This window comes from Candoia aspera, chromosome 2, assembly GCF_035149785.1.
Source record: "Candoia aspera isolate rCanAsp1 chromosome 2, rCanAsp1.hap2, whole genome shotgun sequence".
Lineage (NCBI taxonomy): Eukaryota > Metazoa > Chordata > Lepidosauria > Squamata > Boidae > Candoia > Candoia aspera.
The window spans coordinates 18,725,157-18,737,515 of record NC_086154.1 but is presented as its reverse complement, the minus strand read 5'-3'; the positions used below and the strand labels follow the sequence as shown (position 1 = coordinate 18,737,515).

Sequence of the window (12,359 nt, the reverse complement as noted above, 5' to 3'; positions counted from 1 at the left end):
ATCTATGTTAGCTGATTTTGTGCAGTTACTGTGTTTTGCATTTCTTGTGTACAGCTGACTTCTTTGGCTTGGTTTAATATATTTAATAATAATTTAATATTTAATAAAATAAACGTATTTAATAATGTCTGAATCCACCCCAGATCTCTCTTACACAGAAACGGGGTGGGGGGACAAAAGGCTGAGCCATACACAGTAGAAGCAGCAGTTTTGCTTCCACCAAAGATGAAAGGCTTTGTAATTGATCAGGGTTAATTCTGACAAATGCTCCTTTGGTGCCAGCTTCAAACCAGGAGCCTTTCAGATCAGAAGCACAGACTGGATCAAGATGCGACTTCCTAACTTCTCCTGAAGTCAATGCCCTGTAAAACTGGCTTGGTTAAGAACCGTCTGTTTCTATGTCTTCCAGTGAAATGCGATACTGCCTACAGAGCTACAGTACAAGCATATTTCTTTTTAAAACCTAAAACAAATATGCTTATACTGTAGCTCTGTAGGCAGTATCGCATTTTCTTCTTTTTAAAAGAAAAAAACAGTTTTAGAGGATTTCTTGGGAGCAATTTTGTGGTTCTCTCAAAAACAGATTTGAGGCTATGTGAAAAATGCATAATGAAATGTCAGAAGCCAGAGCAATTGCTGAATAAGAAACGTGATCCCCGACCTCTGGATAGCAGAAGCAGAATAAACCAGGGTTTCTCAGCCAGAGTCCCGTGGACCCCTCGGGTTCCGCGAGAGGTCACTAGGGGTTCCCTGGGAGATCACAATTTATTTAAAAAATCATTTCAAATTTGGGCAACTTCACATTACAGAGGTAAGTTCCATTCTTTATGTTTAGTTTAAGAACACTGTTAATGCATACATACAGGCCTACCCATGAAACGAATATAATAATTCTGTAACCTCTGGCCTGTATCTGAGCCTGAATGTGCAGGGGTTCCCCGAGGCCTGAAAAATATTTCAAGGGTTCCTCCAGGGTCAAAAAGTTGAGAAAGACTGGAATAAACCATGGAAAAACTAGTAAAAACTGCCAATTCTGGGAAAAGTAAGATTTTTGTTGTAATTTAAAGACAACAAATTGGGTTATGAAGTCATGGAGTATAGGTTGTTCCAGTGAGGACTTTTTTGTAAGTGCAGAGAACACAAACCCTAGCAGTGAGCAGGCTGAAGCCAGTTCATAAGCAATACTAAAATCTGTACGAGACTGGGGCCAAGACCTCTGAATCCTCAACGATGACTGATTCAGCAACCAACAGAGTATTATTTCCATCAAGTTCTATTAAGAGGAGTGGCAGATGCAAGGATAGCCACATCTTCCAGTACTGAAATATCAAACTGAAAGCCTCTCCACCTCACACAACAGATGGGACATAATCATGGGACACCTCAGAATGAACACACTGACTCTCTGGGTTATTCTGCAAGAAACTTACAAAACTGAAACGTCTTCCACCGCTCACATCTGCCTTAAAATCTAAAGTTTTACAAAAGGTTTGAAAAACAGAGGCAAACAGTGAAGAGAATGATAGACTAATGAACCAGTCTAACGCGGATGGCAAAACGTGGGCTCAAGTATTGCTGAAGTCAAGGTTCACTAGACAATGCATGCAGGAGAAAAGGGTTCTGTGAGGTTGGCGGTATCTTTGGAAATTACCAGCAGAGGAAAGGGAGAGAGAGTTCAAGCAGTGGCTAAAAGGACATGAGAGGGACCAACAATACCAGTGACTCTTTGCAGACTACAGTATTCATGTACATAGCAGTAAGGGAATGAATACTTCACTCTATTAGTATCTAATACTTGGAACTTAGAAAGTTCTCTTAAAAAATCTCATTCATACACCTCCTATATTAACTGTGCTTCTTCCAAGCAATTTTGATGCACATCTCCTAAGGTTTGCAAGCAGCACTGCTTCCCCCACCTTCCAGCTCAGCTTACCTCAAACTGTAGTGGAGTATTGCAGCGACTAGCAGCCAAGGAGGGAATCGGGGAGAAGATCACACCACAGCCACTGCGACATTCCTCCTCTCCTGGTATAGATGAGGAGGACGTGGTTGGGTGTGGGCTCAGCGAATCTGGAACCAAGGAGTCAGGAAGCGGAGGAGTGACTGGAGACAGCGGCCTCAGTAATTTAGTAACACTCTGTTCCATCAAATAGCGAGACTTCCACTTCTTCAGGGGGCTCAGTACATCTGAAACTTAACATACAATCTAGATGATGTTTGCTATTATGACGTTCTCATACGTGCTCAAAATTTAATCCCTCTACAGGTACCCATAAAATTCTAGCTTTGGCTCTTGTCACACCGACAATCACTCAGTGCTAATACGAAACTTCAAAAGAGGGACGATATTCAAAGAAGGACAATTTCAGCACTCAATGGACGTTACAAGAATGAGAAAAGTGCTCAACTGCAAGCAGTCAAATTCAGGCCTTGCAGTAGTTTTAAAAAAGGAAAAAGCAAAAAGCAAAAGCAAACAACCCCCAATTATTTGCTTTGTTAGGCTAATTCAGCAACAGAAAACTTCACAAGACAGAGCTGTAGTCAAGGGAGAAATATCTCAAGTCTTTACACAACCAGTCTTTCCCTATTCCATACAAATTCACATTCATTTTCCTTGCTTTCTGGGCTGGCGCTTGGTACACTCATTGGGCAGGTGGAAAAACTGCCACGGACATAAACTGAACAGGAACTAACAACTAATCCAACATCATGCTTTTAGCAGCCCATTTATTTACTCATTAGGTTTATATTCTACTTTTCCATCTCCAATTTTCCCCACAACAAACATCACATGAGGAGGATGGACTGAAAGTGACTGACTGATCCAAAGTCATCCAGTGAGCTTCCATGGCTGAGGATGTACTGGAACTGGAACTCCCTGATCCTAATCTAAAATCTTACCCACCATACCACAATGGCTTTTCTGTAAGTCACACTAGTCCTCTATTACTCTTCTGTGATTAAGTTCCTGTTACCAACAACCAGGCCTTGTTTTTGCACTCTTTTCACCTCCCAATTAATTTGAACTATCCTTAGTTATTTTGCTCTGTCGTTCCCAACCCCAAACTGTATTCCTCCTTTTTGAGTTCTTATTAATTTCATTATCTCATATTCAAGTACTACTGCAGTAGTATCTTTGGGATAATGGCAACCTCTTTGCACAACAGAGACCATGACAAAAGGACTTAAGGGTCCCCGCATCTTTTTCAGCGGAGGTTTTTTCCTTTGCACACACAATCTAAACTTTCACAACAGACCAAGTCCTTCATATAACTCAGTGCACACCTAAAAGTATTTTGGGGCTTGTTTTACATCCAAAACATTTTGTCTTTAGATGTTCCCTAAGAAAGGTTATAAGATCCATGCAGTCAGCCCAGATGTCCATGGTTGGATCATTTACAACACTTTGCCAGCTGTGCAGCAAGCTGTTTACAGGCTCCCATGCTGCCTATGTGGGAATTGCAATTTCTCCACATTCCAGTGAGGCTCGTTAACTCCCCACTGGCTGAAACATACAACTGTCCTCCCATCAGTGAAACCTGATTGTTCCATTGACATTCCACTGCTCTCATGTTCGTCTGTCTACTGAAAAATGATTCTCATCCTCCACAATTCAAACTCTTGCTCAACAGTGGCCCCTAGATACCTACGAATGGAAGGAGGGAAGTTAACTGCTAAGACGTCTTCGGTGGAATAGCCGCCCAGCCAAGTCTCTTTTTAACCCTGTTTCACTAATTGCTGCAAGTACTTTGAGATGCTGACTTTCAGTCTATGAACAATCTCCTCTAAACAATTACTTACAAAGCCGCCCAGTTTCCCTTTGTTCTTGGATCATGAAATCTCCTCATGGTTACCTACAGATGCCCTTCCCAACTATCTACCACACACTACAATACAATCCAATCCAATCCAATCTGAGCTGGAACAAAAGACAAATATTGTTGGGGTTTTTTGTAATGGCACCAGACAACTTCAGTGGGTCTCTTAGAAACCACTCCAAATTCACATAAATCTTTTAGATCGTGAGAAAACCTTCTACTTTTTTGCTCTCACTCAGTCAACATTGCAAATTTGCCCAGAACTAGTGCTTTGTCCACTTTAGATGGCTCTAACCTTTGTGCAACAAACAGTTATCTGTACACTGCCTAGGGCCTCGTCTGACGTCCTTGGAAAACTGATCCCTGACTTGGGGAGTTCGCCACCCTCTTCCTCTGCAAAGACAGATGCAAAGTTACTATTTTTAAAACTCAGCTTTTTTGCTTCGCTCACAGATGTAGCAAGGTAGCTGCTCTGCTGCAGAGTGGCTGCTCTGTAACCAGGTGCCCACTCGTTAACCAATTATCTCCCTAGAAAGCGTTAGGAGAGAAGCATTAAGCATAAAACTCTTGACTTTTCATGCAGTACACTTTCTGTACGAGTACCCATTTCTCGATCTTGATGGAGAAGAGGGCCCTTTACTCAGGCGTGCACATTAAGCTTGTTAATCTCACCCAAGGCAACCACCCAGCAAAGGGAAAGCCACCCATGCATCTTGCACAGGTTTGCTGCATGTCTTTATGGCAGCTTAACAGGTGAACTAAGAAATGCAGAGCTGCACAGGATCGTGGAGGGCAGGATTTAAACAACTGACCTTTAACACTCCTAAGCTCTCCCTTATCACAAAATCTGCATCAACAGTTAGGAGCACACTGTGCAAAATTCACATCCCTTATCTATATTATTATTATTGCTCATTAACCTCTAAGATCTTTTTCTTTAAGTATATGGTGGCCATAGCTGAGTAGCTGTAGGACTCTGTTTACAAAAGGTTATTTTAAAATAATAAAAAGGAATATTAGTCTTCAGGACTAAACCCAAATAGTTTCCCTCCCTATTAACATATCGATGAAGTGTGAAGACATCTCAACCAACCTGTATTTTCTGTGCAAATGCCAGAAACGCTACTAGTCTCACTGCTTTGGTATAGACACTGGGTTCTGTTCTCCCGGGAAGCAGGCGAGGTCTGAGTCATTCCTTCTTCCAGAGCCTGCTTCATCCAACGCTGTAAAAACAAACCCCATTGAATGCACATTCCTTCAGTGGCTTTCAGAGATTTTCAACAGACTACCTCGATTCTAGTGGTAGCGTTCACTGCCATCTTCTAACAAAGGTAAGTCAAACTTTTAAGCAGTATCTCATTTTATAGTCTCTCCCTTTCTCTCCTTATTTATATACTTCACATAGAATTCACATCTGAATTGGCAAATTATGGAACAGTGGAAAATAAGAATAATGAGGAAAGCAGCAGCAGCTTTTGTGTAGGAGAACCTGACTACATGGAGTGGAAGACAGAAGGGTAATCAGCACAGACCCAGACCTACCACTCCACAAACACTAAGCAAGTGACACTTCATAATTTCTAATGCATTTCTGAAGCCTTAAGAACTAGGCACATTTTTCATAAAGAGATGTGTAATCCACATCATTATCAGGGTTTGTGCTAATGAGCTGCCAATATTGCAATATTAAAAGATCACTCCTACATTGAAACTCTCAAGGTTGTAAAACCAGAGCCAAAACTTTCTCATTTTAATGAAGCACATAATATTGTGTTTATTAATGTTTTAAAAGCAGCCTTCCTTAACCTAGGGACCCACAAATACACTGGAATTTAAAGTGTCAAAATTCATCTTCAGACTCCAGATTGGTAAAGGATGCTCTAAATTGAAAGAAGAAATGCAAAGAAAACTACTGGTTTATGTCCAAAATCAATGAGCTACCTAGTCAACAATTTCACATGGAAATGTGAATATAATTCAGCAGGTGCAACTCATCCTCTTATGTCAGATTTCATACAGGCCAAGAGAGCTGCTTACCATCCAATCGTGGAAACTATTTCTGACAAGAATGCAGCATGAAACACATTGACTAAATCCTCAAACTGGGGCATGAAAAGTGGGCAGGGTGAAAGTATGTAAATGTTGGTTCAGATTCACCACACAAATGTTTGCTATAAAATGAGAGCATGCCTTCTTTTTTTAAGAAAGCAAGTGCTTAACATTTACCTTCAGAAAGTTTTGAAAATGCATTAGGTAGGAATGCGCAACCACTCTGTGCATGCAGTTTCAAGCATATTGGGCCTAGACTGAAGTATGCATGTTTTGTCTAGACCTAGAGCTGAAACATGTTCCAGACAGAAGTGTCAGGAGCCTGGGAAAAGGTAGGCAATCAATGGCAGCAACAACTAAGGTCTGGTAGGAAAAAGAGGCTGCTGGGAAAGTTGGGGGAGGATTGGAAATGATAAGCTTGAAATGGCTAAGAGGAGACAGGGAAAAGAAGGGGCTGGAATGATTAGTGGGCAGGCCAGCATGCAGACTGTGTGGAAAATGGTGAGGAGCACCAGCTTTGACCTACTTGTAAGAACTCTCCAAAATTTGTTTTATTAAAATGTTCCAAGTTTCACTTTGGCTAAATTGTGATCAGCCAGAACATCTTTCAAACCATGGTATGTTTATTTTGGGTTAAAAACAAAACATATTTTCCATTTTATGTACCTTCCTAGCATTAGCCTTTTAAAGACTAATCAATACAGGTTTCTGACACACAACGTGTCAGAATGTGTCACAAAACAGGTTTCTGACACACAATCTAATGTATAGAAGACTTTTTTTTTAACTTTTTCCCTGTAGCATTTTTTTTAAAAACCCTTAATTTATTCTCCCACTTGATCCTTGCTAAAATACCAAAAAAACAAAAAACAAAAAAAACAGTCAAATAATTAGGTTTAAAAAGTTGCCCTCATATTTCATGATATCTACTGTTAGGATTTCAAGTCTAAAAACTACCAATTAACTTTTAAGGTCAGGAAACGGAAGGCTTTAAAACAGCATCTAGGGCATTCTGGAAGCTGTAAGTAACATTCTACAGCTCAAAGCCTTCTGGACACCAAGGCTGCCAAGCATATTGTTACCTCATAAAATATGAAAACTGCTTTAGGCAGTCTAAGAGCTGGTACTGTCTCTTAATGCAAAATATAGTTAAGAAATTTAGATATACACTTCAATAGCCTAGAACAGCATTTCTCAACTGTGGAGGCTTTAAGATCTGTGGCTTTCAACTCCCAGATGGGGAATGCTGGCTGGGGAATTCTGGGAGTTGAAGTCCACACATCTTAAAGCCAAGGATGAGAAACACTGGCCTAGAAAATAAACAAAAACGTAAACTGAGTATCTACAGAAGTCTGATTTTGACTTAAAGCTGAGGTATCTATTCTGTGAGAGATCACCACTGATACATTACAGTGAGTATTTCAACATCTAATGTTGGGTCTTATAAAGCTCTCCCCCTACTTTGTTCTGTGTGTGGAATCTGTAGTAGTTTATTTTTTTTGAAGGGGGACTAAATGCATAGAGATAGCAGAAAACATACCTTTTTACACGAGCTGTAATTCCCATCCAGCTGAAACGGCTGCCTTCGCCTTTCTGGGTTGAAGGGAGAGCCAAAACGGATGTAATGTTTGGGGGTGGTACAAATGAGTGGGGAGTGAACAAGGCCCGGCAACATATTCAGGGTGGTAGCCAGCACAGTTGGGTCAGTTGTGATACGTAAAGGACACTCAATGGGGCACTCCTGCTTCTCTGCTTTGTCATTCAGCCACTCTGTAACTAGGTACTAGAAACAGAAACAGGCGTATTTTACTATACAAAGATATTAAGAATGTGCAAACATTAGTGAGACAACAAAAAGAGGAGGAAATACCATGGGTTCAGATAGGGGACTGGCATCTGATTTTTTTTTTTAATGTTGGAAGCTGCAGATATTGTTTGGAACTTTGTCTAAATTGGTCCTATCACTACCCTATAGCCCCATCACAAGCTAATCTCATACTAAAAATTCTGGATTACAGTGAATTCTCACAACCACAATGGTTTTTTTTACTGTCCTTCAGCCTGATCCTGATTAGAAAACAAAACCAACTCAGTATCTTATTAAACACCAGGTTGATTAATGGATTTCAATATAATTTAATTTTGTATGCAAATGTAATCTTTACTAATGTAGCTGATAATTATGTGAAATAATACTCCAAATGGATTTAATTCAAAGAAGAACATTAATGCAAAAAAGATCACACACTCAAATAAATATGCCAGTCCATAGGTCTTCAAGCAGCCTTCCAGACCTCACACAACAAAAGTAGCCTGATACATTTTTCCTCATCATGTTGTATTTTGTGTGTGTTATAGTATTTTTTAATATCACCATGTTTATGATGGATTCTATAATGCTGGGGCTGTAGATTTAAAATGTATTGTAATTTCAGACATCACGTGCATCATATTTAAAAAGATGGTTTATTAACTAAAATATGAACAAATGAGTAATGACTTTAAAACTGATTATGTAAATGCCATTTTTGATTTTTGGACCAGAAAACATGCAATTTTTCCTTGGCTTCAATATATCAAGTATAAGACTTCATCATAATACTTGCTTCATAATTCAATGATTCTGGGTTGGCATCACTTAAGATTATTCACTGTTAATAGTCTTGTGTTAGCTATTACAATTCATGTTTTATTTCAACCTACATTCCCCTTCATAATTCTGTGGGAAAATTCTGTACTGCCTTGGCCCCCCCCAAAAAAAAATGGTAGAAAAAAGTGCACTAATGGCATCATTTTTACTTTTTGTCTGCCCAACTTTAATAACCTTATTTTTCTGTATATAGATTTGTTGCAAATTCTGTGGATTATCAATACTGTCAGATACAATTCATGCATTATTTCAGGCATTTGGGTTTAGCTGAATGCTGCTAAACCACCCACGGTAAGCCTCTTAAAGCTTTTGCTTTTTTAGACTGCTGACTAGTTATGGAAGTCAGTGGAGGAAGACAGCGTCAAATCACGGAATATCTGAATTTACATTTTGCCGAATGTGCCTTTTTTCCTGTTTAGATTTAGTAAGACGTTTTGTCCATAAGCAAATGGACAAAAGAAACAAGCCACCTTATATGAGCTGCAAGAAGCAAAATTTTCTTCTTGGGGTCACGAGAAGGGATGTGTTAGCCACCCTTTCTCGCTCCACTTACCTTTTTTGTCTTAGGGTACTTGGGTGTTGCCCGGTTGGCCTGTGAGCCTGCAGGGGCCGTCACAACTGGATCAGAGTTCACCACCTGTTGTCTCCCCTCGCCCGGGCCCTCTACCCTGCTCACTTCTGCTGCCACCGCTGTGCCCACACCACTTCCTTCCTCTGGAGCAGCTTGAGAGAGTTCGGACTGCTGGGCGCTGGCAGCTTGTTTCTGTCGTCTCAGTCGCTGCGCCGAACTGCTCCGATAACGTGAAAACCGGCTCTTGGGCCTGGGCCTCGGCGCTTTTGGTGGTGCTGATTTAGGCACTGGTTTATCTGCACTCGTCTCCTGCAATGTAAATCACTGTTGAAGGCAAGGAATTCTTATTCTGCTCTCTGCTTTTCTACACTCTGCGAGGGCTGGCCATGCGGGCTGAGGGGATGAAGGCAGGGTCTCAAAGGCAGGGTCTTGCATGGAAAACATGCTCTCGTTCCCCCTTTTGAGCGAGTAAGACAGGGAAAGGCGAATGCACTGTATGTCCCAGGAAAGCATGCAAGGCAACTTTCTGAGTGAAAACCGTGCCAATTCCTCATCTTTGTAGACAGCAACTCAATCTCACAAGATGGGATAGCCTTTTTTTACTGATCAACGTGCCAGATGGAACTAGGGCTCCTCCAAAGCTAGCACTCATCTGGAAACAATGGATGTATCTGCGCCACCTCTGCGGCCAGCGAAGGGCTCCTAGCAAATGGCCTTGCTGGTTCAAACAGCAGGTTTGCTTGAACAGGAAAATTCACAAGCAACACTTGATGGGAGTCGGGTATCGCCCGCAACAGAATTGTATTCCCCAAACAAGCTGCTGGGCTTTTACCCTGTCAACGAAATCAACTTCACAATTTTACAAACTGATCCTCAACATTTCTAGGGTCCTTCTTACCCCAGCCTGTGAAGATCTCCGCGTGTTCACTCCAACACTGCTGACACAAGTTGGGGCGCTTGCCACAGAAACATTTAAAGCCGGACTGCCATCTTCACTTTCATTTGGCACAGGTTTTACTTCTTCTGGTTCTGGAGTCTCTGCAGTAACCACTATTTCTGCATCTGTGCTGCTCCTGTCTGATGGCAGATCTCTCCTCCTCTTTCTTTTTTCCAGGTTCTCAAACACGTGCATGATAGCTTCCACCTTTCTATCTTCTCGGGTCTGGCACACAGAAACAGGAATCAAGGTCAGCAGGACAGGCTCAGGGGGGAAGAAAGTGGGGGTGGTGCAGGAGTCAAACCACTGATCGTGGAAGGTACAGAAGGAACTGCAGAAATAACACCCTAATACTCAGACTTCCTGTTTTATTGATCAACTTGTCAGAACAGTGACTACAAAGAAGACATGTGCTTCTGCGTAACTTAGTATGCACTATTACAAAGTAACGGATGGCTCAATTAGCATACGGTTGTTCTGAGGGCAGGGAACACAGGATTGATCTTGTTGATTTGAAACAGTATAAATAAAAAATAGAGGGTTTGGTGTAGTGGTGAAGGTGCTGGTCTAGAAACCAGGAGACTGTAAGTTCTAGGCTTCCATTAGGCATGAAAGTCTGCTGAGTGACCTTGGGCCAGTCGTTTTCTCTCAGCCCAACCCACTTCACAGGGTTGTTGTTGCAGGGAAAATATGAGGCAGGAGTATGAGGTGTGTTTGTAGGAATCATCATCATCATCACATCGGCCTGCCTCACCCGATCATCCAGAGAGGTCATGTTACGGACCCCGTCTGTAAGAGAATTTCATCTGGCGGGGTCCAGGAAATGGGCCTTCTCTGCAGTGGCCCCCGCCCTCAGGAACATCTTGCCCCCGGAGGTGAGGCAGGCCCCCTCACTCCTGACCTTCCGGAAGGCCCTGAAGACCTGGTTCTGCCGTCTCACCTGGGGCGGGAAAGTGGGTAACCATTCTTGGGGGTGGCTCGCACCCTAGAGTCCCTCCCACCAGCCTGGATTTTATACCTTTCTTGGATTCTATTTATTTACTGTATTTTATTATAACTGTTTTTATGGGATTTTAATGTTTATATTTTGTCCTTGATTTTATCGTAAACCGCCCAGAGTCCCTCTTTTGGGGGAGATGGGCGGTAATTAAATTTGAATAATAAATAAAATAAATCATCATCATCATCATCCTGCTCTAACAGCTAAACCTGCAGGAAAATACTCAAGAGACTTTTAAAAACTATCTGGATCCAAAGCCTTCTGCAGCTGATTTTGCCACACGTTGTCCCACATGCGGTCTACGATGTAGCTGATATGAGGATCTACCTGCTCCTGACTCAATGTGAATATTCAGGTTCCCCATAACCACTACCTCTGGAGTCTTTACATCATGCTTGAGACAAGCTCTTTCAGCTCGAGTTAAGAGACCGTCAGGCAGTGGGATAATCAGCACTGCCACAGAGCAAACAGGGCCGCAGCAAGGCCCAACATATTTAACCCCTTTGCCATTTTGAGTAGACTGGGTACACTGCCACAGAGCCTGTGCAACCTCTATGCAATTTTCTGTGGTGGACTTATAACACTGCTATTTATAATAGCAACAACAACCAAGAGGCATAGGCCTAGGGAAAAAAGGACTATCTGGAGAAATCAAATGAGCAGCAACCTATCAGAAAATTCTAGGAAAATCCTGTGTCCAGTGGAAAAGACAACAGCCATCACAAAACAGTAGAGGAAAATGTACTTGCCCGTCTGCCCTGACTGAGACCTCCCAGCTCATTGACAGCGGTTTCCTTCTCCTCTTCTTGCTTCTCTTCTTTATCTGCAGCCTAAAGAGAAAGAGAAGAGGCCTCAAAAGCAGTCACAATTGTGAGAAGATATGAGGACCATCACTGAGACCTTTCAGCCTTTCCCTGGAGGTTTGCTGTTCTTTAATATTCATTCTGTGATCCAAGTTTATCTAGAATTAGTGACCAAATCCCACCGCCCCAGGATGATGGGGACATTACCTCATTATCACTCACTGCAGCAAGACCCTCAGAGACTTCCTCTGTTTGGGGATTGCTGTTCTCATCGGATGCCACCCCCTGCTGCTCCAGTTCCTTCCGACGGGCCTTCCGACGCCTGGTCTCTGCCCCGATCAGGGTGTCTAGAACAGGTGGAGGCAGCTGTTCTACAGGGTTCAGGCTCCGCTTTTGCACAGGGCAATTCCGGTTTCCTTTGTGGCAGGCACAATCCACTTTATAGTTGCTGTTCCACCACGAAAGATACAAGCATTTTAGTATCATTCTTCAAAACCTTAAGAAATTATGTGTTATTTGGGCTAAATGTCT

The 12,359-nt window shown here is 42.0% G+C and overlaps 1 protein-coding gene across 8 annotated transcripts in view; it reads right to left on the bottom strand.

Annotated features, from left to right (window-relative positions):
- SETD5 (SET domain containing 5) overlaps window positions 1-12,359 on the bottom strand; it is a 66,259-nt gene that overhangs the window by 15,938 nt on the left and 37,962 nt on the right. For 6 of the 8 annotated variants that reach the window (XR_010067069.1, XM_063291382.1, XM_063291378.1 and 3 more), the window contains 7 exons: window positions 12,036-12,276; window positions 11,775-11,855; window positions 9,987-10,250; window positions 9,071-9,397; window positions 7,408-7,650; window positions 4,912-5,041; window positions 1,934-2,193 (listed from right to left, as the gene is read on the bottom strand). Coding sequence is in view for 7 of the 8 variants with exons in the window: in XM_063291382.1 (XP_063147452.1) it covers window positions 1,934-2,193; window positions 4,912-5,041; window positions 7,408-7,650; window positions 9,071-9,397; window positions 9,987-10,250; window positions 11,775-11,855; window positions 12,036-12,276 (1,546 nt within the window). In the remaining variant the exon portion in view is untranslated. The remainder of the gene's footprint in view (window positions 1-1,933; window positions 2,194-4,911; window positions 5,042-7,407; window positions 7,651-9,070; window positions 9,398-9,986; window positions 10,251-11,774; window positions 11,856-12,035; window positions 12,277-12,359) is intronic. The other 2 variants (XM_063291379.1, XM_063291381.1) reach the window with 1 other exon arrangement.